Source organism: Centroberyx affinis, unplaced genomic scaffold (genome assembly GCF_046629955.1).
Source record: "Centroberyx affinis isolate AG114_WGS23_722 - 3 ecotype Tasmania unplaced genomic scaffold, CSIRO-AGI_Caff_v1 ptg007942l_1, whole genome shotgun sequence".
NCBI classification, from domain to species: Eukaryota; Metazoa; Chordata; class Actinopteri; order Beryciformes; family Berycidae; genus Centroberyx; species Centroberyx affinis.
The window spans coordinates 325043-352642 of NW_027283983.1; the positions used below are offsets into that span (position 1 = coordinate 325043).

The 27600-nt window shown below is 40.9% G+C and overlaps 2 protein-coding genes and 2 long non-coding RNA genes across 4 annotated transcripts; 3 read left to right on the forward strand and 1 right to left on the reverse strand.

Moving 5' to 3' along the window:
* The first annotated feature begins 5338 nt into the window (after positions 1-5338).
* Positions 5339-6140, forward strand: LOC139639932 (uncharacterized). Its single transcript, XR_011694892.1, has 3 exons — positions 5339-5436; positions 5580-5810; positions 6085-6140. It is a non-coding gene; the product is annotated as an uncharacterized lncRNA (long non-coding RNA).
* Positions 6141-11935: 5795 nt separating this feature from the next.
* Positions 11936-13618, forward strand: LOC139639931 (uncharacterized). The gene is made up of 3 exons (XR_011694891.1): positions 11936-12063; positions 12695-12720; positions 13162-13618. It is a non-coding gene; the product is annotated as an uncharacterized lncRNA (long non-coding RNA).
* Positions 13619-14966: 1348 nt separating this feature from the next.
* On the forward strand, positions 14967-18572 carry LOC139639930 (zinc finger and SCAN domain-containing protein 22-like). Its single transcript, XM_071514090.1, has 2 exons — positions 14967-15172; positions 16888-18572. Exons 1-2 carry the CDS (start codon positions 14992-14994, stop codon positions 17856-17858), a joined length of 1152 nt encoding a protein of 383 aa, XP_071370191.1. The 5' UTR covers positions 14967-14991; the 3' UTR covers positions 17859-18572.
* A 5112-nt stretch (positions 18573-23684) lies between these two features.
* Positions 23685-26198, reverse strand: LOC139639918 (amine sulfotransferase-like). Its single transcript, XM_071514070.1, has 6 exons — positions 26045-26198; positions 25614-25822; positions 25082-25208; positions 24614-24708; positions 24155-24329; positions 23685-23803 (listed from the first exon to the last, which is right to left on the reverse strand). Exons 1-6 carry the CDS (start codon positions 26196-26198, stop codon positions 23685-23687), a joined length of 879 nt encoding a protein of 292 aa, XP_071370171.1.
* Between the last annotated feature and the right edge of the window lie 1402 nt (positions 26199-27600).

The following is a 27600-nucleotide window of genomic DNA, read 5'->3' on the forward strand; positions in this document are numbered from 1 at the left end:
TGTTCAAGAGAGCACAACCCCACCTCACCCAATAAAAAACATCCAGGGTTGTTCCATTAGTTTTTAATTTGATATTATTTTTAAATTGGGAATAATGCATAGACATTTAATCTTGGGACATTTTTGTACATAACCCATGTCAATCAGACCTAGGCTTTATAAAAAAAATATAGTTAGTTACATTTCAGTGATAATACAGTTACCAATAAAAAATAAGTTGATACTTTTGTTTTTACGCCCTGTAATTATTATCAGATTTATTGATTTATCCAAAAACTATTTCCCACCCACCATCCCCTCCAATACCTTTTTGTCAGAATTGCACTCATTTTAGTAAACAGGTGAACACACGGGGAAGAAGGGAAGGTGTGAACTTGCTGTAATGTTAGCTAGGCTACAGAAACAAGAATTTGGCGAAATCGATTTACCCCCATAGTCTTCTCTTCAAAACTCGGGATAAGTCATGTACAGTAGCTACATTTCTTGTGAGTGATCAAGAGAACCAAAAGCAATAATGTGCAATGTTTTTGTTATATCCTTTCATTCAACAAAATCAAAGTAGTCCGGATACTTCATCCAGAGCTAGCTAGGAATAGCCTACTAGCTAACGTTAGGCTAATATTCTGTCGAAAAGAAATAAAGGGAAATAGTTTTTGGATAAGTGAACTTCAATCTGATCATTAGAGGGGGTAATAACAAAAGTAACAACTTAATTTTTATTGGTAAGTAGCTTTAATGTTGTAACTGAAATGGATAAAAAAAAATATGTCTCCTTTCTTAACCTCAGCAGGGAGACAGGAGCAATTTAGCAGCAAGATGCTTGGATCACTGATGTTTCTCACCTTCCTCTGGCTCATGAAGATTGCACCAAGTTTAGAGGTGTGGAGGTAACTCACCTGATATTGCCTGGCGTAGACATAATGACGTCATTAACTGATGCCAGCTAGCTAGCACCATTAGTATGATGATGAAAAGCAAAATCTCTTTGTAGCCTATCTTCTAAATCTATTTCTGATCAATGTAGTTACCATAATATAATGGTGCATGAGCAACATCGAGGTAGAGAGAAAGGTTATGACATTTTTCAAGGGGGATGGATCAAGTTTGATGGACATTTAATCATTTTGGAGGATGCCAACTCTCCTATCCATCCTCAAATGAAATGCCCAGGCGATTTTATCCAGAGAGTGGATTACAGTTTTTGATGTTTTGGCAGTTGACGTTGTGTAATAACAATTCTGTGTCATCACACAAGGCACAGTGCATTTTGCAATGCTGTTCCCATGTTGGACTTAAAATGGCTCCCATGGTTCTCAGTGAGATCGAGTTACTTTCATATTCCTAACTTATTCCTAACTTTGTCACCTCTGTCCTGATTCACTCCTCCATTCTTATCTAATGTCTTATACACCTTGTGTAAAGCACTTTGAATTGTCTTTGTGTAAGAAATGTGCTGTATAAATAAACTTGCCTTGCCTTGCCTCCTTCGTCATGCAGAGTAAGAATGTGGATCATTGATCCTGAGCGAGCAGACGAGGCAGAAGTTAACAACACTGCTCTGTTTCCCTCAACGGTGAGAGGCCAGTGGTGTGTGTGTGTGTGCGTGTGTGTGTGTGTGTGTGTGTGTGTGTGTACGTGTTTACCTCATCAGTGTACTGCAGGCAAAAAACATATCAAAGATGTACTGTATTAGAGGATTAATCTTGTGTTGTGTGGTGAAGTAGCTTGAATAATGCCTTTGCTACAGAAGGTTTTTCAGCCTTGAAATAAAATAGACTCAGATATTCTCTAAGGTTGGTAAATAGGGCTTTCTGATGCTGCAAGCAGCTGATGAAGACATTTTCCCCAGAGTTGTGTAATTTTACTCACTTCTGTTAGATATTAGCTGCCTCCATCTGGTGTAATAAATGCATACATGCATCCCACTGCTGTCACATTAACCCCTCCGAGTGAGACTTTTGATTAGCATGATGAGATGCCATACCGGAGAGCCCAGTGTGCTGCATCAGAAATAAATTAAAGGTTTGCAGTTCACAGCAAATTCAACGAAACAGGGTAGGTCATGACTATCTATCTATCTATCTATCTATCGGTCTGTCTGTCTGTCTGTCTGTCTTATCTATCTGTCTCTCTATCTGTCTGTCTGTCTATCTCTTGTTGTAGGTACTGGAACCTGGTCATCCCTAGGAAAAAATGCTATGACAACCTGCGGATCCTGTCTCGCCAGTCTTACCGCTGTTTGGTGCTCTCTGACATGGGCACCTTCCAAACCAATGACGCCTTCCACACCTATGAGGAGGTCAAGGTGACATTACACTGTGCAATACATATGATACAATGGATTAGTTATACGGAAAATAACTGAAGAAATGCTTGCTTACATGATCCTTTTTACAGATAAGAAAAAAAATCAAAACAACTTAACTAATGTTGTTAAGGGAACTAAATTTTCTTTGCCATTATTACTTATTCTTTAGTTGTACAAAGTACAAACAAAGCATGCAATTTCCAAAAGGTGCTTTAAGTCACAGATCAGCTGATATGACTTCAAAATGGTATTGAAGTCAGTTGTGATGACTAACTTTCAAACAACATTCATATCTAGTCCAATCGATTGTAAACCACCAAATTATTTTTGTAACCAGGGCCAGAACTGAAAGGGAAACTTGAAATAAAGGGAAAATGCCCTTTAAACCTCATAAAATGGCTGTGATTTGTTAAACATAGTTGGAACGAGTGAGAAGAGTTCGCTGGTTGACGTCACTTATCTCTTGTTTCATCTGTTTTCTTCTGCTATGCTGTCTTCTCTCTCTCTCCCTTTGTCATATCCCTTCCACACATCTCTTTTTCACCCTCGTTCCTCACCTCTTGTCCTCCTCTCCTCTCCTCTCCTCCTCTCCTTCTCTCCTCCTCTCCTCCTCTCCTCTCCTCTCCTCTCCTCTCCTATCCTCTCCTCTCCTCTCCTTTCCTCGCCTTCCCCCATCCTATCTTCTGCTCTCATCTCATCTCCTCTGTCTTCTAGGCACCTGGAAAATTGGACAGTCTCTCCCTTCCTGACTAAGTACAGGCCAGAAGACATTACCAGAGGGCCCTACCTCATGCTGTTCCTGGATTCAGCTCTGAGTATGAATATTTAAAATTCTTAAATATTTTTCAATCGCTCCAAACCTAGTGAGGTCCCAGACGAAAGCGTTAAATAGATTTGATACCAATCTATGATTTTGCAATGACAGTGTTATTAATGATCACTGTGTGAAGTAAGTACATCTGTGTGTGTGTGTGTGTGTGTGTGTGTGTGCATGCTTGCATTCCCTAGTATCACTGCTGCTGTGGAGTGACCAGAGAATCATGTACAGTTTCCAAAACAACAATGAGTGGGGAGAGCCCCGGCCGGCCAGTTCATCAGACCTGAGCAAGGCCTCTGGAAACAGCTCTATAAACCAAGTAGCCCTGGGTTAGACTGATGACTGTGTGTGTGTGTGTGTGTGTGTGTGTGTGTGTGTGTGTGTGTGTGTGTGTGTGTGTGTGTGTGTGAGAGAGAGAGAGAGAGAGAGAGAGAGAGAGAGAGAGAGAGAGAGAGAGGGCATGTATCTGTGTGTGTTTACACTGGTGTATTTCCTCTCTCTAGACCACCAGATGAACATGCTGGTGAAGATGGACAACAATCTGTTCTACTGTAAGGTGGGTTCACCGCACATACTACAGAGCTAGTCATGATAGAAATTCCCTTGTGCCTCTAGCCTGCATTTAATCCTGCAAAAGTATTGTAGCAGGCACTGCAGCCTATGCATTGCCAGATATTGTAAAGTAGAACTGAGCATTTTTTTTATTTTCAAATGCCTGGTTGCCAGACCATTCCTTATGAAGGCTGAAAATATAACAAATTTGAGTTCTGATGTCTAAATCTGCACCTCTGTGACTTGGACTTGACTAGTATTTTTTGCAGGGCAGTCCACCTGCCCCATGTATTTTTTCACTGACATAGTACAGAGGATGAGAGGTGTGGAGCGTGGGAGACACAGACGAGAACATCCAGCAGGAGTTTTGTTCCCAGGCTAATGGTATATTTGGTTCCACTGGGTCTTAACCACTACAGCATCTCTAGCAATGCTTCATTTCCTCTTTGAATTGTAATAGTTTCTCATGGTTTTCCATAGATGATTATGTATTATAATTACAAACACAGGTATAATAAACATAAAAGTTTATTGCTCAATTCACCAAAAGGTGGGCGTGACTGAGCTGAAGCCCACATGGTGCTGTACCTGAACCAGCAAGATCAGTTTAACATGGTCACACTCACTCCTGAGGGACGGCTGCACATCCAGAACTAGGGCCCATAACATAGAACAGAACACAAGAGAATAGGAAACTTTTTTGTGAAACATTGGTGAAAAAGAATGTGGAATGCACAATTTTGTGTCAAAAATAGAAAGCAATAAGAGCTCTGGCTGATTGTACATTCATTCTCAGTCATTCTGAAATCATTTTGCGTTTTTTTCTGCTGATTCACCATGTAAAAAATATCCACTTTTAGACAGCGCTGATTGTATGGACTTGACATTCTTGTCCGTGCCTGGAGATACAAGGATACAAGAGATACAGGTTGCAGATGGAGACGCGCAGTGCCATGTCCCGCACGCACCACGACTGTCCTTTCACCTCCTTTGAGCACAGCTTGGGACAGATGGTCTACTACCTGGACACGGGAGACAGCTTGGAGCAATGGGCACAGGTCACACCTCAGGCTCCTCATAGAAGAAGCCTTTTTTATTTAATGATGACATCCCAATGGGTTTTGCTGTATGTCAGTATTCAGACAAACATGGCTCATAAACAAGTTATCTGTTGTATTTCAGTTTTTAATATTAGATTTAATCAGTCCACATTGCCTAGCTAGATGTGTGCCTGGTCCCTGCCTGTTGTGTTGTGTTGTTTCCTTGTGCTGTCCGTTACACTGCGTTCAGTTGGTGCACCCTGAGGACAAGAGTGTGCATGTCAACATGCTCTTAAACAACTCGGCCCTGCTGCAGGTCACCAAGAAGTCCCACTTTAATGTGAATATCATGTGTTTGCAAAAGTTGTGGGTTCAACTCCAACCAATGGCCTGTGCCTCATGTCTTTTATTTCAACCTTTATTCATCCTGGGAAGGTTGACTATGCATGTTCTTTTTCAGCAACGCCCTGCTTCACATGCACTACTCCTTCACATCATTCATGAAGCAAAAAAGTGAAGCTCTAGAAGAAAAACCTGTTATTCCCTTTAAAAAAGATATGCATCAGGATGTTCTAGCTGTTGTACAGAGAGAATCCTGAATCTGTATGTAACAGTGCAGTAAAGCACATACAGGCAGGCACCATAACTACATTTACAGTGTGATAGTTGGACAGTCTCTCCTTTGTGAGTGTGGTCAGATCAGAGTCCATCATAATCAGGTAGATATTTGTGGTGTGTAAATCGTAAATACAAAGATAATTTAATGTAAGCCATATTAAGATGTTATCTGTGTTTTTAATGTCTGTGGGTAAACCAGTTGTCTTAGCATTTAACGTCTTATTTGATGCTTTTTATTTTCCAGACATTTAAGATTTTCTCAGCGATTGGACTACAGCGATACTGATTTAACGTGAGTGGTTACAGCTTGGTGAAAAGGCATGGCAAAACAATGGGCTCTGTGTCTGGCAGGATATCTACATACCTGTTTGTCTGCATGGACCAAAACAGACAATCAACAGACAGTGGTGTACTGAACTACTTGGAACTGCTTCCCAGCCAGATTGGCAACACCTGCAAATTGCCTCGGCACCGGGTATGTCCGCTCCGAGTTTGCTCGCTTAAGATTCACACCACACTGGCTTTCACAGGATTGCCGGAGGAAAATGGTGATTTGGTTTTCAGTGGGGATTTTGTGTTTGTTTTTGCATCGCTGATTTATTTGAGCCTTCCGTCCCTTATAAATCCCTTTATAATTTCTTCAGTTTGTTTGGCAGTTGGCAGCAGATTATCTCATCTTTCTCAACATTGGGTTCTGGACTTGTGATATTTGTTGTTGTCTGCCAACTGTCATTCTTTCTCCGTCCCAGATTTCACAAGTTCAGGTTGGCTGCCCACCAAATAAACACATCCGTGTGGCAAGGTAGATGCAGTGGTGAAAAAGAAATGACTGAAGTATACTCAAATATACTGTTGAACTACTTATGAAAATAAGGTGTGTGTGTGTGCGTGTGTGTGTGTGTGTGTGTGTCAGTGTCAGTCTTGTATGTTAAAACCTGTTCAGTTCATTTTCGTTTGGTGCGAAAAAGCATTACAGTGTATTTTCTGTCACGCGAAAACATCACAACTCCAGAAACTCACCTTTTCAGGAAATTAGAAAAATTAGGTCTTTTCTTTTTTGTCTTTGTCCCATTGATGACATTACCTTTTCATTTTTTGGCACACGGTGGACAATGCTAGCTGTCAAATAGAGTAATATAAACACCAATTTAGAGATATGTGCTTTTTGCATAACACTGATGATGATACTGACAACGGTAAGCTAGGCAATTATGGCAATTTCTTTTCCTGTGTAATTATTATGGTGTGACAGTGATTTCACTTGCACAACATCCCAGGTATGATGGAGATATGTTTGCAGTTCGATTGGCAAGACTACTTCAACGAAACCATGCGTCAGGGGTGTGTATGTGTGCATGCTTACCCTGTGTGTAACTCTGCACAAGGTGTGTGTGTGTGTGTGTGTGTGTTTGAGAATGCTCACCCTATATGAATGTACAGTGGATAACGTTTTTTTTTTGTATGTACGTTTGTGTAAGAGAGGAGAGAGAGAATAATGGCTTTATTTTGTGTTTGTGTATGCACATGCTTGTGTGTGTGTGTGTGTGTGTTTGTGTGTGTGTGTGTGTGTGTGTGTGGGTGGCATGTACCAATCCTGGAGGTCCATGCTGATGGGAGGCAAGAGTCTAGAGGAGGCTTGGGGCCCGGAGTTGAGAATAGAAACACAACACATGACAACAGAAATAGCAGTGAATGAAAAACAATAGCTCAGTTTGTCTTACCTTGTTGGTCTCAACCCAAAAGTGGTTTGTTGGGACGGCTCTTCTAACAAGCTCACAGATCTGCCCCTGAAAGGCTTTATTTTATCTTTATCCATCTATTTAATTAATTTCATATGAATGATAGAGTGGTAGAATGATGAATGATGAAATAGAATTGGGAGTGAAAAGAATAGAGCAGTGGAATGAATAAGTTAATTTCTCTCTCTCTCTCTCTCTCTCTCTCTCTCTCTCTCGCTGTTTCAAGGTGACCCGTGACGAGCCGTGGCGACCTGGACCAGCCCTATGAGATCATGAACCGCAGCTCCACCAACCCGCCTCCCCTTCTCGCAAAACAACAGTGCCATCTACGTCTTTAACGTCAAAGTGCCAGACCCTGACCACAGGTACGAAACTGGGCCATGAGAGCCGCCTGAAATTGGGCCTCGCTTATACATTATGTACCATATAAGCTCATTGGCTGTAGGTGAAGTGGACCCACAGCCACTACACTAACCCCATTTTACATCTGCAACTCCCACTGCTTTGTATGTGTGTGTGAAGGATGCAAATACCACAAAGCGTAACGTTTCGGCCCCTTTGCTGTATTAGAGGTATTAGATGTTGCAGTTGCCCCAGACAAATGATTCAATTTTACACTGCAAACAACACTAACCTGGAGTACTACAGGTAGGTTTGTTTGTAAGGGAACATTGGTAACTTGAAAGAGTTATTAGTTTGTCTTCCATGTTAGGTTTTATTTTATTTTATTCTATTTCCCAACATGGACTTATATGTGACAATCACATCCACTTTACTGAAATGCTATGTGACACTTCCTTGTCTCTTTCCTTGTGGGGAATTTAGAATATTTAGACTTCTCCTCCTCCCTGAATGATCCCACACATTCTCTCTCTCTCTCTCTCTCTCTCTCTTATCATATGTATCATTCCGCTTTACAGTTTATATGTGTTGCGTGTCTCAAGTCTAAATGCAGGTTACCAAGTCAAGTCAGAACAAATCAAGAGTCCAGTATCACTTTAAAATCTTAAAGAAAAAAAATCTTGAATTTTTCAATGCAATATTGTTTCAGTAGTATAAAAACTTGGAGTGCATCATGAGTGTGATTTCTAGAATCATTCAATCATTCTATTCTAATTCAGAAAACAGAATTTAAATTCACTTGTCTCGTGGAACAGACAGAACTCTCAATTTAAGTCATTTACACAAACAGAAGATATTTTATAAAGACTTTAGAAACCTTTTCAAGTCAAGTCTCAAATATTCTCTTCATTCATCAAGCAATTCAAATTGTGACTCGAGTCCAAGTCAGTCCCCACCTCTGGCCTAAACCCCTACACCACTTGCTGTCATTGATCAAAAAGGTTCCAGGAAAAAAACAACAATGCTCACTGGCTGTCTTTTAATTACTTGATCACTGTTTGTGTTGATGATGTTTGTTCTCACTTGTCCCTCTACAGACCCGTCACTGTTTGCTGTGTGTGGAGAAGAGGCTTCTTTGGAGCAGCAGGACTGGAGCCCCAGTCTGGGCCAGAGGGACTCCGACTCCCTGTAGTTTACATAAAGAGGAACAGAAGGAGCTTTGGGCCAGTCAGGGGCTACAACTGCTTCAGGGACAAGGAGGCTGACATTCAGTTTGTACTGCCTTCTCCTCCTGCTGCGAGGAGTGACTTTGATCCAGATCCGGTTCCATCCCCACAGCCTCAAATTCAAAACAGCGAACAGGTGGATGAGATGCAGCTTCAGCGGTGTCAGGCCACAAAAACGCAAACGGGGGCGCCCCGGTGGATCACCGAGTAGAGCGCGTACCACAAGGCTCAGTCCTTCCCGCAGCGACCCAGGTTTGAATCTGGCCCGCGGTCATTTGCTGCATGTCCTCCCCTCTCTCTCTCTCCCATACCTTCCTGTCTCTCTCTCACTGTCTCTATAAAATGCTTTAAAAAAACAAAACAAATGCAAACGGTGAAAAGGCAGAGGTCTGCTGTCAGCAGGAAGAGCAGGAAGTCTGTGGAGTCTTCACTTTGGAAATCGGCAAACTTCTGTTGTAAAGCATGTGGAAAGTCATTCCAGCACAAGGGATTTTTGATAAAGCATCTTCTTCAAACCCACGCAGAGGAGGAGGAGGAGGCAGTTGGCGGCGTGTGTGGAGGAAAGTTCCAGTCTTTGGAGAGCCTCACCGGCCTCACGATGACAAACACACGTGTCACATCTGTGGCACGCGTGTTTCGCCAAAAGCAACATTCTGGTGGCACACATGACCTGCCACAGAGAGGTCAAGCTTCACTGCTGCCACGTTTGCGGGAGAGAGTGCGGTCGCAAAGGCGATCTGAAAATACACACAGGAGAGAAACCGTACAGCTGCTCTCTCTGCGGTAAAGGCTTTACTCACAGCGGCCACCTGAAGAAGCGCATGAGAAGCCATACAGGAGAGAGACTGTACCGCTGTCAGGTCTGTGACAAAGGCTTCACTCAGACGTCTCGCCTGATGCGACACATGACTTCTCATTCTGAGGCTCACAGTCTGCAGCTGAATGTATCGCCTGTCAATTAATTTGTAGACATTACTCCAAATTTCGGTCTGTATGACAAGAATCTGTGTTATGCCTCTTGGTGCCTAGACTGGAATAGTTGTATTTCCTAGGTAATATTCAGATTATTCTGTTTACATGCTGTTGAGGAAGAAATGGAAAAGTACCTATACTAAGCAACATTCACATGCTCACTTATTCATATGTAACCTTTGACCCATATTTACACCTTAAGTGCCTAAAACTCAAGAATACTGAATCTGCTTCACCATTATAAGACTAAACTCTAAAAGTAACATCTTGTGTGTTTCTCACATAACTGTGAGCGTGGAATGTGCAAATGCCCAAATAACAACAATAATAATAAATGTATTTATGTAGCACTTTTCAAAACAGAAGTTGCTTTACACAGTAAAAGAATAATAAAGCAACACAGTAAAACAGTGACAATTCAACACAGAGAAAACAACCATAAAATGACAAATGATAACTTGAAAATGCATAGAGCAAAAAGTTTACAGAAAAGCCAATCTAAAAAGTTGACCAATTAGGAATGTTGCTAAGTATAGGTACTTTTCCATTTCTTCCTCAACAATACCTACGCAATACATATGAAGATATACAAAGTTTGGTTTTCCCCAAAATGACACCTTAACCAGGATATGAAGTATCAAGTGGAAACTGTGTGCATGTAAACTCACTGTCAGTGGGCACTGGCAGTAGAAATCTGAATTCAAATAAAATTCAGACCGCATTCCTTCACTCTGCTACACACAACAGAGTGTAGTAGAGTTGAGCTTCACAGTGAAACAGAAGGTCATTGTTTCTGTTTTAGGCTACTATTTGATCTCTTTTGGAGATTTGGGGGATAATAGCTTATTACATTTTTAGTAGGATACTAAAAATATGGCCGTTGCTGCTGCAGTTGCCTCATGTGATCTGTTTCCATATTTAATGGTGTATTTGTCCTTTGTGAAGACACATCACTTTACAAAGGACATTTTCATGTGGGAAATCCACCAAAAACCTCCCAAATCGTTCCTAATGAAAGGAGTGGCCATCGCTCACTATGCTTACTGTTCACAGTGCAACATTTTACTATAATGTGCTATCACAGTTGATTTTGCAGCAGTATATTCATGAAGATATTCTCTTTTGTACTGGTGTCTTTCATGTTGTCACACTTTTCCCTTGTAGTCATTCAAGTCAGTTTCATTTGTATACAGTAATTATCCACAACAAAGTGCCAATTCAATCACTTTGCACAGTGTATCTATGTGAAACATGTTTTAATTGTGAAATAAATAATGCCTTATTATCGGTGTGTTACAAGTACTCCTTATCCTTTGCCGTTTAAAAAGAGTTTCTGCCCATAAATAGGCCTTGGTGTGATAGTGTCATTTGTTGAAGCAGTGAAAAGGAGCAAAGAGGTTTATTTACGTTGTGAAAACCAAATGTCTTGCTTTCATTGCTGTGTGGAGGAAGAGAGAAAGTCTGAGAGGATGGAGGTGGTGATAGCCTAAATATGGTCAGAAAACCTGTTGATAATGTCCAAGATGTGGCAGGGAATGATCTACAGGAAATACTGAATGAAGGATTTCAGATTGTGTTTCTCAGTACATTTGTCTGTTGGGGATATAGTAACAATAGACCTCTGAGAGTTGAAAGATTTAAGATGGATACACTGTTAGCCTGGATTTCATTTCTACTCAATCAATCAATTTCAACATACATAGATAATTTAAGTTTGATCGTATAACTATCAAATTTAAGTGCAGTCTACTAATTTGAAGTAGAATATACTTACATTTGAAAGTAATGTCATGAATGAGTAAGTTTAAGTTAAGTGGGATGGCATTTTTAAGTTTTGGTCATGACCACGCCTCTAAACTTCCCGCTGCATTCAAGTAGTGTAGGAAGGTTCGGTATTCCTGAGGTCATTAGTCAACTTTGTGGATGCTACAAATAAAATGTTTTATGTTTTAATACTCAAAACATTTTAAAAAGACATGGTTAGCCGTTTCTGGTGATAATTCATGTTGTTATCAACTATGCATAAACACTTTTGAGCTTTATATCAGTGATTTTTATCTCAGACTTGTTGTTGTATTCTACTAGTAGACTCTATAATACCTAAAATCACAAAATATTGACTTGATCTCATTGATATCAGGATTTATGCAAATAAATAACTCACTTATCTAATTTACTCTACATGGGCAGAAATTTACTGTAGCCTATCAGTGTTCGTGTGATTTTTGTCAGTCGGAAAATCATTTGGCCGATTATTCTGACAGGACTTGAATGCAGCATAGGTAACCTGAAGGCATGTTGCAGCACGTCACTTCTCCTGCGTGAATTTTCAACTGCTGTTGTGTCGGAGAGAGACATTTTACAACTTATTAGGGGTTTTTTTTGCCAGAGGACGTGTGCCTGAGTGGAGTAGAGACGAAAAAAGAGGGCGACAGGACGACTGAATCTGGTGAGTGAGCCACCGCGTTTTACTCTGTGGCTTTTGATTTTACTGTTAAAGTTAGCACTAGCTCCAATGACTGTTAGCAGTGAAAAAAAACGTGTTCATTAGCTAAACTGACGTGTTAAGACACATTTGGCTAGCAGTGTAAAGCGTTTCAACGGACATTTTTCTCTTCTAAGACTTTAGTAACTTAGCTGTTTGTGAGCAGTGCTCCCGCTCAAAACCGACATTTCTAACCTCCAGTGTTGTGGCCGGTTGAAAAGGTTGCTTAAACAGATATTTGAAGCTCCTGTTTTTCAGCATTGGAAATTTTTGCTATTGCCATGCTAATTTGATATTTTTTGTTGTTGTTTGTTTTGTTTTCACTCAAGATAACTGCCATTAATTGTTAGTAGCCTAAATCATCTGTCAAATGCTAACTGTATTCATGTGACCAGGCTGTGATATTGCAATGTGTATGTGACCCTTTACTTCCACAAAGTAACATTACTTTTTAAGAAGTGACCGTCAAACAAATGGCATTGTACAGTTTTATCACTACCCAGAATTAGTCTCAAAATACAGATAGATTGTAGAGGATAATCTAACATTACTTCCCCGTCTCTTATGTTTTTTTTTCTTTTTTATTGTGTTGCAGGTCTCCAGAAGACATGTTGTGGACGTGTAAGTACTGCCCTTTCATCTGTGAAAAGAGAGCACAGCTATTTAAGCACTATAGACTAACAAACTGATTAATCCAGGTGTGTCTGAGTAGTCACTGGTCAGACACACCTGGATTAATCAGTTTGTCCAATAATGTAAGACAGGAAATAAAAGAGCAGCATTAAGTTCAGCAAGTAGTGGAGCTATGCATAGAGCCCATTGCATCTGTACTGGAAATAGTTTTTACACAACTTTTCAGCTTGACTGGGACTGAAAAAGCTCTCCATCTCTGTTGAGCCACAAAACCATTTCAGTACACATGTTTTTATACAGCTCTTGTAATGCACAGTTCAAATTAGGGCAATTTAAATTCATTGGTGTTGTCCTTTCTCAATTTTTGTGGTCAACACAGCACTATTTACATTACAATGTCCTCTCTTTGTCTGTTTCTTTTTCTGTTAGGATGCAACTGACAAGGACTTGTACAGTGAAACTTCAGTGGGAATCCTCTGCATTGACGAACATCCTCAACTCAACCCATCCAGAGTGAGCATCGTCTTGGAAGGGAGTGTGGTAATGGAGGAGCTGGCCAACCTGCCACAGGCTTTCTGTGTCCTTTTTGGACTGATGTATGCCCTGCACTTGGATTACCCCAAGTGCATGAAAAACACCTTCCACTTTATTCAACAGGTCATGCTAAACCTGGGCAGAGGTGAGCTGAAACCCAAAATTCAGTCTTTGAAGAATCAACTATCTGTTTAAAACAGGGGTCTGAATACTTAGACCACTGCTCTGGATCTGAGTGCTTGGTTATTTGTATTGCACTTTAAAAATACCATGTTTACTGTTGGCACTGATTCATATGCAAGTTTTTTTATGCATTGCCACTGATTTTGCATGATAAAGATGAATAAAACATGTAGACAAAAATGTACTGGTTTTGCTTTTTATTTTCCTAATTCATTTAATCTGTATAGTTTTTTTTATTAAACAGATTTTATTTTATTCTTCAGATTGTAGAGGAATTTTTAAGGTAAATCAACTTGGAGGTTAGTGTATTCAGCTTAAAGTTATAAGTGAAGTAAATATGTAAAGCAATTAATATTACTAATGTTCTTAAGTTTAATCATCTTGGAGGTTAGTGCACTTAACTTTAAGTTTTCAGTGGAATAAAGGGGCAAAGCAATTGATATTACTAATGATTTTAAGTTAAACAAACTTGGTATTAAGTTTACTGAACTCAAAATAACAATGCCATCCACTCATTTTTTTAAGTTAAATTCACTCAAGTTTTCCTCAAACATTACTTAATTTTTTTAGGGCAACCAGTTTCCTAAAATTTTTTAAGTAAACTCAACTTATCCGGGCTTACAGTGTAGTTAGTTTTCTATTATTAAGTTATGATTCCATCTCATCAGTGTTGGGAAAGCTACTTTGAAAGTATAGTTTTGCAAGCTACCAGTTGAACTACAGCAAAGAGAAATACAGTTTTGTTAACTAAAGTAATGTAGAGAAAGTACTTCAAACCGTTTTGTAAAAAATGATCATATCTCCATCTGCAGTGTCAGATAAATACAAAATCAGGCCTTCACAGTGGTCAGGATGAAAGAAAATGGGAGGTGGAGGAGTTTCAAGGGAGGATGAATCAGATCAAGACATGAGATGCAGTGCTAAAACTAATAAAATAACTCCCTTATTTTCTTTTATAGCTAAAACATAGTTGGTAATTGCAGTGGCTGTCTATGCCTCAAAAAAAGAAATAAACTACTGGAAACACTGTCCAGATTTGAATTTAGTAGAACTATCGCCAAGCAACCTCACAACAGACTGCTCCTGTTAATTGTCACTATTTACTGTTGTTATAATACGGGTGTGGGTGTCTAGATTTCTTGGTGTGTGCATGGTGCGTGAGTGTGTGTGTTTGTTTTTGTCCTTTTATAATTAGTCTAATTGTAACTGTAACCATGTCTGTTATTTGTTGCATATTGTGTTGTATCTTATGTTGTGTATATTTTATTTTGTCTTTTGTCTTGACCCCCTCGAAAACGAGATGGTAGCCTACATCTCCAGCGGTTTTATCCTGAAAATAAAATTTGTATAAAGCACAGTAACTGTCGTCCATACCAGTCCGTTTCCTCTGGAGGGCAGCAGCAACACGCCCGGGATTCGCCCAAACCGCCTCAAATCTCACGAGAAGACGATCCGCGGTGATTTGGTTTTGTTTACTTCCGTAGCTTGCAAGCTAACCTAAAACCTGGACCAGCCACACCAAAAACCTGTGAGGGTTTAAAAATGTCTGCACCGCTGCTTCTCAGGGCTTTCGTAAACGAGCGACTGACAGCCGCTGCTGAGGAAATATTTGGGGTGTTTGAAAAAACAATATCAAAATATGAGGAAGAAGTTTCCAGCTCTCAGCAGGAGATCGAGCGCCTGAGAAGGCTGCTGCTCGATTTTGGTCCAAATCAGAAAACAGGTGAGTTAACGTTAATGCTGAATGCTCGTCATTTATCTCTCCGTCATGGTCATGTATCTGCTAATATCAGACGTCTTAATGTCTAATATTATCCTGAAAATAAAAGTCAAGCGTATAACATATGGCTGTCGAGGCATTGGAGGTGGAAACTGTAACGTATTTAGCGGGTTTCCCACGCCGTAAGTTCATCACTTCCATGCCATTTTGTGTGCTATTGACTTGACATAACTGCTAATAGGAATGATGTTTTACTGAACTTTTCATGTTTAATGTTGTGTCACTTTTTGTTTTCATTGCACTAAATTATCTGGCTACTTACACCCTGGTGATGCTTGAGGGTCATTCCGTGTCAACTCAACCAGAGATCGGCGGCTTGAACTTTTGATTTTGATATTTTTTCTCCTGGTGGAAGATATACATAAATGATGAAGAAGGCCCAAATATTAAAGCTCACTGATCATTATTTACTCAGTTTCCCCCAATTTTGTAGAGTGAGGGTCAAAACGATAATTTTCGCCTATGGTTTGGAGCAAGTTTAGGGGTCTAAAAGCGACACTGAGAAAGGCAGCAGCTCCACTATTTTTCTTTTACAGAGAGACTTGGAGGTAGACTACAAGATTCTGGTAGATTCAGCACTTGATTTTGTGATGTGTGCCTATGGCAGCAGCCGAAAAACAGAAAAACACATGAGTGAGTGATTTTTCTGAAAGTTTAAATATCAGTCACTCCAAAAGTATCAAAGACACCTTAATATCCTTTTCCTTCCTGGTTTAAAATAGAAATATCTCAGTGTCTGTGCATTTGCAAGGCCCTGGGTGTTTTTTTTTCTCTTAAGAGAATGACCTGTGAATATTGCTCCAGAATTAGGTAGTCAAATTTGACATGTTTTCAAAGGTCAAAAACCAGCTGTGTGACACATGGTAGGAAGCTAGTCTTTTGTGTCCATAAAGAAGAGGTTCTGAAGTAAAAAATAATATAAAACTTGGAAATGTGTCTTTTTCCTTCATTAAAAAAAATAGGGCAAATATGACAAAAAAAGTATATGTTTTCGAGGGTCAGAAATACACTACACTGGCAATATGTGACAAACCAATACATTCATTGTTGTGCAGAGGGCCTGTAAATTGAATTAAGTACTGCTCCTCTCATGAAATTCACGGCTGGGGGGCAGAAAGTGGCAAAGTCAGGTCAGGCTCATGGACGGTTTGCAGGATCCTGCACTTCGTCAGATGGCCTCTAGAGGGCGGTCATGGGGTCTGCACAGGATCTGTGCTTGTTTTTTGTCACATCTGCCCTAATTTTGTTTTAATGAAGGAAAGAAGAAAAATTATCAAAATCAGTCGGCAAAGTTTCTGAAATTTGGTTGATTTGACACGGAATGACCCTTGAGGAATGTTTACTTATTTCACTTTTGCATTAATTGTAAGTCGCTCTGGATGAGAGCATCTGCTAAATGCCTAAATTGTTAAGTATAATTTGTGTATGCTTTTATCCAATGCGCCTTATAATACTGTGAGTGCATAAAGTTTTAACATAGGTGGCCCCAGTAGGGATCACACCCCTAAACTCGACAGCGTTGGTGTCATGCTTTTACCTTTAGGACCAGAAGACACCTGGCAGCAACCACATCCTTATACCAACAGTGATGAGAACATGGGTGAATAAATTTAAAATGTGAGAGATGGAGATGCTAACATTTTTTCCCTTGTCTCCAGACCCGCCTCAGCCCCCTGTCTGTAAGGATGAGATCCCCCCTGAGGAGCAGAGCCAGTGGGACCCGGAGCCCCCACACATTAAAGAGGAAGATCAGGAATCGTGGACAAGTCAGCAAGAAGAACCGGTTCAAGAGTTCGAGGAAGCAGATGTCCTCTACCTCTCTCCTTCCTCTACTTGGGTGAAACATGAGCGAGACCCAAGTCCGTCTTTGCAGCCTCAGATTCAAAACGCTGAAAGCGGAGAGCGGCTTCAGGAGTTGCAGGGAGCTAAAATCATGCAGTTCACACTACCTCGTCTCACCTCAACTCCATCTTCGCAACCTCAAATTCAAAATGATGAAAGTGTGCCAGATGGTAGTGAGAGTAGAAGACCTGTGGCAAGTTTTAATAAACTTAAATCGAACAACACACTGACAGGCAAAACCCAGATGTCCCTTATCGCTTCTGGGAAATCAGCCGAACCTGACCACCACTGCTATTTGTGTCAGAAGTCTTTTGCCTATATGCAGCACTTGGTAAATCATGTTCAGCGCATCCATTCAAAAGACGCAGGTGCCCTCTGCGGTGTGTGCGGCAAAAACCTGGAGTCCGCTGACAGTCTTAACACGCACCTCAAAAAGCACAAGGGCTCAAGGTTTTGTCGCCTGTGCGGTAAACTTTGCACCGGCAGCACCGCTCTGACCGAACACATGGCCAGCCACGCCGGGGTGAAGCTGCACCGCTGCCACGTGTGCGGGAAGGAGTGCAGTCGGAAAGGAGATCTGAAAATACACATGAGGATTCACACGGGGGAGAAACCCTTCTGCTGCTCTTTCTGTCGCAGGAGTTTCACGCACAGCGGCCACCTGAGGAAGCACATGCGAAGCCACACGGGAGAGAGGCCGCACCAGTGTGAAGTGTGCGGCAGAGGATTTCTTCAAAGCACACACCTGAAATGCCATTTGAGGACTCATGCCCAAGTATTGAGTTAAAGTTTGTTATTCGCTGAAGGCAGGAGTTGCTCTCCGCTAGGGCTGAACGATATTGACAAAAAAAAAAAGTGATTATTTGACAGAATATTGCAATTGCGATTTAAACGATTGCGATTCATATCTTGTCTTGTTATACATTCTTTCAAACTTTAAAATTGTTTAAAGAAAAGTGATTTCGTTAAAAAAAGATAGATGTTGGGGCGCCCCGGTGGGTCACCGAGTAGAGCGCGTACCATATAAGGCTCGGTCCTTCCCGCAGCAACCCGGGTTTGAATCCAGCCCAGCGGTCACTTGCTGCATGTCCTCCCCTCTCTCTCCCATACCTTCCTGTCTCTCTCTCACACTATCTCTGTCAATAAAGTATAAAATAAAAATAAAAAAGATAGATGTCAGTGTGCAGGATTTACTGAATTTGAGTATGATGAAAAGTTTTAACCAGTAATGTACTTAATTCATGGACCAAAGATTTCTGGAGCTCTAAAACACCTTGTTCAGTTTTTTTTTTTTTTTATTTCAATTAATTTTTCAGCCTTACTCTCCACTGTTCTCCTGACCCGGGTTGGGGTGGGAACACTTTTACTCATTAACACATCACAGTAATGTACTTTTTTCAGGAATGAGTAGTGTAACAAATTACTATTTTGTCTATTGATACTGCAGTTACCATTGAGATTGAATAATAATTTGTGACTTTGTTGTCATTCCTCCTATATATCAGAATTTCCTTCTTAAAACGAATTATGTGTCTGTCATTAATTATTGGGTAGTTGTTGTGCTGGTTTAGGCCAATGGTTCCCAAAGACATAACAGCCTATAGTTTAATCACAATATCATAGCACTTATAGAACATTTAAAAATTTTTAAACATTTTGAAAGCTTACTGAAATCACTCAAACTTACACAGAAGACACAGAGGCCCTTTGGCGTCTGTGGGAAATGTTTACAGTCCACCGATGGTCTGACAGCCCATCTACAAACATACAACAACAAACAATTCACTACAATCATAAAGGGGGTGAAGCCATTCAGGTGACAGATTTGTGGTAAAGGATTCAAAGGAAATGATGGACTGACAATATACAAGGATTGCACAGGAGAGACACCATGCCGCTGCTCTCATTGAACTCAGCATGAGGAGTCGGCACATGGGAGAGACTAAACACACAAATGCTCTCTCTCTCAACAGGCTCACACACCAGCACACAGACACTAACACACACACACACACCCTTCATTCACTCACTACACTGTCACTACTTTTTAACTTACCTGCACAAATTTGTATTTTTGTCTATTCTGTGTTTTTCTCACTATATTTTCATATATCAGTTCACGACTATGTTTTATCACTCTTCACTTAAGTATGGAATTAGAAATTGTCCATGGCCCACCCGGTCCCGTGCAGACTCCTGCCGTCCCGCTGAAGGCCGTGAAATCAGCATGATTAATAATTACATTTATTGGCAAACGTGCCAGCTGCTCTGTGGCAATGGGCACCTCTGATTTATGGTTCTGTAAACGCAAACCGTCATTGTCCATATTCAGAGAAGAAAGGAGGGGAGGTGGAGGCAGAGGGGGATTTTTGGACGCCTGCCCTCAAAATATGATTTTATCTTCCGAAATAAGCGGCCCTGTCCTGGACTCTTTGTCCTCCTTCCCTCCCTCCTTCCTTCCCTCCTTCCTTCCATCCATTCGTCTCGTTCTGCCTCCACTCCTTACCTAGTCCGTGGTCCATGGAGTGAGAGACCATAGGATAACTAAGAGGCTTTAGAATATAAAAAACCTGGGCATTTATTTATTATAAGTCATTATCGGGACATAATTTGAATATGCTGGTCACGCTCACAAAAAAGTAATGTGAGCAGGACTCTGTCACAAAGTAGATGGAAGTGACATGGAGTTGGCTCAGGCTATTTGTCCTTCCTGTGTGTGTTTGTGTGGACTGATGGAGATGCAGTGTGTTCATCAGGCCCTGCTGTCTGCTGAAGAGTCAGAACAAGACTGGATTACCTCGATCATTAATCATCGTCAATGAGGCAGCATGCTCTCACACACTAAAACTTAAAACATTCACTTTACAAATATCATGCTGTTGTCACGTGAAAACCTTGAAACTCCAATTTTCATGTTTTCACTTCAGTTGAAGGATGGCATGGCTTTCTATGGGTTGAGAAAATTCTGTCATCCTTGGGTTTATAAAACGCCTTCAGGCCCCACTGGAGAAACTCAAACATGCATGGTGGTCAAGCTAAAAACAAGTCTTCTTTTCTTTTTGGAGTTATGAGATTTTCACCCAACAGCGACAATATGCACAAATGCACAAACATCTACACACACAAGCAGTCACACAAACACACACACATCTCTCCGCACACAGACAGAGTAGTTGCTACTGGCCACCAACCTGTCCGCAACACAATCTCATTGGGTTCCCTCTGGCATATGGGCCTGTTCTGCTGAGAGATGGCCTGTGATGGAGTGGAGAAGACAAGGCGTTCAAGTGTATAATAGACGTCTAAATCATCTGGACTCAGCCAGCGGGTCCTCATGCACTTTCACTGGAAGTCCTGGAAGTATGAGGGGAAACGCACAGGAAAGACAAAATGAAAGCTGTGAAGTACCTGAATGGAGACTCTCTAGTGTCTGAGTGGGTGGGGGTCGGGGTCGGGGGCCATTCATGAATTGAATTTCGAATGCATGGTAAATTCCAATTCAAATCCTGGAGTTGGAATTGGAATGTCACCCAGCTCTAAGGAAACAGAACTGGAACTGAATTGGAATGACAGGAAACAGAATTGAATTTCGTTAAATTACATGAAATTAGAGTTTGTCTTGACTTGGCTTAACATTAAAAATCAAACATTATGAATTGAATAAAACATTAAATCATAATGTATGTATTATGATTACACGAATTGCATCAAATACCACCTGAAAGGCTTTATTTAGTATTGATTATGTATAACACTATGTGTAATCTCAGATATTTGGTAAGAAAAAAACCCCAAAAAAACATGCGATTCCACAGAATTTCATTGATTTAAATTCAACTTCTTGAAATTCCAATTCAATCAATTTCTGTTTCCTGTAGGTGTTTTTCAAATTCCAATTTCAATTCCTCAATTGAATTGGAATCGATGAGTTCATGAATGAATTGACCCCAACCCTGGTAGGGGTCAATATTTTGGTGTCACATCCACACTAAAACAGAGAGAGATGAAGGGAGAGATAGAGAGAACTAAAACTGAAAGCCTACACCTGACATTTATGACACTGTTGCAGTGTTTGTACAAACTTCCAGTTGGATAAACAAGGCAGCGACCGCTTAGTAACTCATCACACCTGTCTGCCACTCTGCAGTCTGCAGCAGCCTGTCCTGTCCTGTCTGCTCCTGGAGTGCAGTGTTGTACCTGTCAGTGTTGTGCAGATGGGCTCCGGCTCCCCCAGGTACCCGGGCTAAATACCCGTCATTAATCACCACATAAAGCCTCCCCAGCAGGAGACGCCCCAGGTTAGACCACATCAAGAAATAAATTGGCTGAAAAATGGCTCTGGACGGAGTCACCATCCACCATAGAGAGGAGAGGAGAGAAGAGAAGAGGAGAGAAGGAGAGGAGAGGAGAGGAGAGAAGGAGAGGAGAGAAGAGAAGAGGAGGAGAGAAGGAGGAGTGTGTTCTGTGTGCAGCTGTTTTCTCCCCTTCCTCTTGACGGGTGCTGCCCTGGCTCTTCGTCGTCAGTGCTGGCCTTGCTCTTCCCTGCTGCTGTTCCCACCTGGATGCTGAACTACGACCGCTGCCCTTGTCTCTCTGAATTTTCTAGCGCTGGCCTCACCCCCCTCTCATCGCCGCATGCCGCTTCTCCTTCTTTTTGTTTCTCTCTGTTTGCTTCTGTCATTATTGTTGCCCATGACTCTGTCAATGTTTTGCCGAGCACCTATTGCACAATAAGCCATCCCGGGGGGGGGATCCCTATTCGCCTCAGCCCGCCCAAGGTTTCTTCCAAGTTTTCCTACTAGGTTTTTCTTGGGAGTTTTTCCTTGTGTGCATTTAGGGTCTAAGGCTGGGGTGCCGGGTAGGTTAGGCTATGTAGAATAGGTAGATTGCTTGTCTTGCTAAATCTGCTCTTGCCTACCTGTGTTCTTTTTTTTGCTATGTTTGTCCTACATAATTTTGGTCATCATTGATTGTGTTTAGTTAGACCTAGCTAGACATATTCTCTGTAAAGTCCTCTGAGACATGCTTGTGACAAAGCTATATAAATAAACTTGGCTTGACTTGACTTGACAAGGAGAGGAGAGGAGAGGAGAAAAGTCTTTCCCAGTCCTCTGAACAATATGTCAGTTAGCAAACCAACATCATTCACTTTGCTCAAATTGCATTCCAACAGTGGTGACAATCTCCAGTTAGTTCATTTATTTCATCAATAGACAAATTGGTCAGGAAAACCTCATAAATATCTCACCTTATGTATTTTCACAAACAGGGATGGGAGGGTTGTGATTTATATTTTCTCTGTGTTATCAGTTATCCCATAGAGTTTCAGACCATTAGCATTTTCAGTCAAACCACACACCAAATTTCTATCAACAACTACTGTCAGAGGCAAACACCACACTATTATAACTAAGGTGAAGTTAGCCACTGACAAGCCAGCCCAGACCTTTCAAGCTAATGCTAAATGAGTCATGAAAGATTAACAACAAGCTGAGATATGAACAGCTCAGTCCAGTTTCTTAGAACAAAGGCCCTTTCCACAGCGTGCCTTGTGTCTGCACATGTACAACTACTTTGTTAACAGCTTTTTGACTGCATTTTTCAAGAATGTGTATTGTCAGTGTGTACATGTAAGCCTCTTTTATTTGCATCAAGAACCCTCTGTCCTGATATGTTTATGTTGTATTACATGGTCCAGACGGGCCCCAATGGTTTTGTTCACATTTCTATTCGCAGTAGATTTTTTTCTTCTTTTTTCTTTTGCTCCTCTGTGTTTAATTGTCTTTATGTTTCATATGCTAACAATGTGGAAATAGACTAGTAGTGTTGGTTTAAGAATTACAGCTTTAAACCGTTTTTTCCTAAACATTGAACATTTAAGCATTTACTTCACTGAATGTCCTTTAAATAAGAAACTCATAATGACCAAACCATGTGGCCAACTGTTCTTCATCTGCAAAATAAGTCTTGGAAAAAATAACAGTCATGAAGGTTTGAATTTTAACTACATTCTCAAACTTGTCCAGCTTATGGAGTTTAGATGTTCCTTCCTCCTGCTGTCTTTTCTCCTCCTTTTTAAATTCTTCACTTTGCACCACTTTTGTGTTTTTTGTTTGGGCATTGTATTTCTCAGCAATCCTTTCAAAACAATGTGTTGCAGGTAGGAATTCTTTATTTTAACTTCAAGATAATTATGCACTTAAAAGCCAACAAAATTCAAGTAATACAGGTTATACGGGAAACTCAATTGGTGGACAACAATAAATATCAGGGAACTGGTGTAGAACTGTCTGTGGGCAAACTTTGCATTGAGACAAATACAGATGCAGTGTTTGTTCTTCCTCAACTTTTTATCATTGGTGGTGAAATCATGACATCGTTTTACTGGAGTTTAATCAAATCTGTTTAAACCTTTTGTATTGCACACTTGTTTGGCAAGTTGGGCTTAAGCAAAGTGACCTGGAGAACAGAGTGAAAACAACCAATAAGATTAGTGGCCCTGTCTGCGAACCAAATTTCCCTTACAGAACAATAAATATTGAATGAATGAATGAATTAAAGAATGAATGAATGAATTAATGAATGAAAGAATGAATGAATGACTCCTCTGCAGCTACTGCTTGAGCTCCCAGATGAAGGTGAGAGGCAGGTCACTCATTTTCTCTTTGAACGCTTGATCAAAACGCTCATTCTGGGCCACTGTAAAGAAATACTTCCAGTCACCTGCGATACCTGCACAGAACACACACACACACACACATTTCATTAAAGCATGGGTTGAAAGCTAAAAGAAAAAGTACAAAAAAAAGGTAAAAAGTAAAAGAGAAAAGATAGGAGGAAACTTTGAAATAACGAGAATAATGTGCTAGCATGGTTTTGTACTGTAGTGTCATGATGTTCTCTCTAATCATGGGAAATGTTTCAAGTCACTAATCTTCATGATTTCAAGTTTATGAAACACAACAGGCCGAACACGTTTTGATGCAAAATCTCCATTTCCATCTTTTCCACCTCTAGATGCTTCTAGCAATTATTTCCCCCCCTCAACAAAATGTAGAAAATTGGAACAGAATAGAAACTGACCTTTGCGCATGGTTTCTTTCTTGTAGCGGTCGGTCTCAACTAAGTCTTTATAGTTTGCTTTGGGGTTCGTCTTCATGTTTTTGAAGATGGACGCCTCCACAACCTGATCGATGGCCTCATCTGTCAAATCTTTTCCCAGAAAAGCACAGAGCTTCACAACTTCCCCTCTTAGGTCCTGTCAAATAAAAATGTATATCATGATTTTGATGAGGGATTATTTGCTTTATTTGAATCTATGTTTATACAGCAGAAGCTCACTAATCCAAAATTCCAGTCATTCAAGCATGTGAAATGTTAATCTGAGACACACATTTAAAGCTCATTTAAACTTGAAACACAAATAAGAACCTATTCCATCCATAATCACAGTAAAGAACAACCTGTCAGATATTAAACAAGATACAGCCAAAGCAGAAGGCAGTTAAATTGTTTTACGAAAAAGGAAACATGAGTCACAACCTTCAGCATGTCCCCATACTTCACGAAAAGGATGTCCATCTGGTCTCTCGCTGTGTAATATTCTCTCACATGGTCAAACCATGATCCCATGTAAACTGTTGAAGAATGACACAGAAATAACACACAAATGCAGCATCTTCTCCTAAATCCTGTGTTAATGCTGATATCACAGAGCATCACTGCAGAATAACAAAAAGCAAATACAAGTGAAGACATTTTTAATTGAAAGATCTGAATGAGCGGTTCATTCATTTTACAATTTCATATTATTCATATCAAACTACTTAGATATACAGTATATACAGTATATAGATAGATAGATAGATAGATAGATAGATAGATAGATAGATAGATAGATAGATAGATAGATATAGTTATAAGAGAAACAGACAGAAATAAGATAAAAACGATCCTTTCAAGATAAAGTCTGACAGACTGGTGAGTGAGACTCTCTGGTATTTTACCTACCATCGCCTTCCAGGAACTGCTGAAAGAAATCCTCAAAGCTCTTTGGTGCTTCCAGCATGGTCCAACTGTGAGCAAAGTGATAGGAGGACACCAGGACATCCTTGGGGTTCCTCATCACATACACAACCTGAATAGTAGCACACAAAATTGGTTGGCTCCTTTGCACTAGTACAGTGTTATATAATAATAATAATAATCATAATAATAATGTTTATTTACAATAAGATGGAGCTTTTACAATTATCTTCAATAGGCCGACTTTGAATTAATCCCAATAAAACTAGATGGCACTCAGTAGAGCGCATACCTCTGCCAACGCTATGCAATTGTCAATAAATCCTAGTTCTATGTGTTGGATTTTCACTAAAAGTTAATAATTTCTTCCATGCCACATCACCAGCTTGTTTCACATCAGGAGATGCACACATTTTCATGACTGGACCTGGGACATGAGATCTGCCTGTTCAGAGTTCATGTCAGTGATTTGACGGCTGAATAAAGTGTTTCCCCTTCAGTGAAAAGTGTAAGCTACCTTGATTCTCTTGGCTCTCACTCCATGGGGCAACATGTCGGGGGGGAGGTGAGTGCGGAAGAGTCGGGGGTCGGGTCTTTCTCTCAGAGAGTTGTCCAGGGTGCTGGCCTCCAGCCAAGGAACTCGCACTCTGTTGGTGGCGTCCTCCACCTGATCAGGGTGGGCGGCGTCCATGATCTGCACCAGGATCTGCTGCATCCATGCTGTGCCTACCAGCATAGAATAGAATAGAATAGAATGGAATAGAGTCAGCTCTGTGGTTGTCAGGCAGGGAGTTGTTGAGTTTGTGATTGTGAAACGAGGCGCTGCAGAAAAAGAGCCATCATGCTCAGTCGACCTTTATCAATCATCAGGGTTAAAAAACAAAACAAAACAAAACAGGACTCCCAGTTCCAGTTTGCTCTGAGTTTCCTTCATAGCGAGTCACTGACCTGATTTGGGGTATGCAGTGAGGAAGACATCAGTAGGGCGGATCTCCATATGCTGGAGAGCATCAAGGTCTTTGGGCCGCAACCCTTCCTGCACAACAAAGTTCCTCTTCTTGTACCTGAACAGGTAAGGGCTCAGCAAGTCCAGAGAATCCATAGAGGCTCACGTGACGTCCTTGAAGACCGATGAGATGCAGACAGAATCAGAGGGAGTTCAATGTAGTTTCACTCACTACAATCATGCATAACCCCTCCCAGGATTCTTGTGTTAAGCGATCTGTGTGGAGTGTATTGTCTCTCTGTCAGACTGAGGTGAAATCCCGCCCCTTACCGGTGTCACTGGTGCTGTAGAAGAGATTCAGCTCTGGACAAGTTTCTTTGGTGATTTGCAAGGGAATGGTCTAAATTTTTAGTGGCAACCTAACTGTAGACTAAGTAATATGTTAGTTATAGGCAGGGGTGTGGCTACAAATTATGGGCTCATGCACAGGAGGTGACAAATTATTCCATCTCAATTCTACAAGCTTTTAAACTTATAAACCTATAATCTACTAGTAGTAGGATTCACTTTTTCATTTACTGGTAAATTATTCAGAAATGATGTAACATTGTTTTGCAGTTTCAATATTTTTTTAAGGCTTTTAAGTTTACAAAAAGCCTGCAATCGGCCTGCAATTTAACTGCAAGTTTTATAACCTGCCCTCTTTTCAAAGATCTCCTGACCTCCAAAAGTTCAAGAATTTAGGAGTTATTGCTGATGCATGTTTTTGCCAACTTGGGAACATTACAATAATTTTGTCTTTTTTTTTTTACAACACTTATACAGACTTGACTGCCCCTGCTCTCCTCCTGTCTCATTTGACAAGTGGTGGCACGGCTCCAGATTTTGCAGAATTTCCCTGCATGTACACACATACACACGTGTAAATATACACACACACGTATACACAAACGAAACAAAGAATGACAAGGGGGACAGGCAGACAGAGAGAAACATGGAAAGGTGTGAGAAGAAGAGATTTACAGAAATAATGGCAGGGGGACGGTATCTGACAATACAGGTAAAACAGGTGGAGGCAGAAGGATAAACAGACAGACAGATAGCCGGGTGAGTGCAGAATAGTCGGGGGTCGGGTCTTTCTCTCAGAGAGTTGTCCAGGGTGCCGGCCTCCAGCCAAGGAACTCGCACTCTGGTGGTGGCGTCCTCCACCTGATCAGGGTGGGCGGCGTCCATGATCTGCAACAGGATCTGCTGCAACCATGCTGTGCCTACCAGCATAGAATAGAATAGAATAGAATAGAATAGAATAGAATAGAGTCTTACTGCTCACCAAGGTAGAGAGTTCATCCGTCTTGTTGGCCAGCGATCTCACGTTCCCCATGACCACCGATGGAAGGCAAGGTTTAAATCTCCTATTCCTCTCTCCCTTATTCCTCACCCTCACACGGCTCATTTTATCTGTTTCTCTTATAACTGAGGTAGTTTGTTGAGTAGTTTTTGCAGCCATTACCATTTCTATGGCTTGTGCCAATGTTTCAAACCAGGGGCTGTGGGCCAA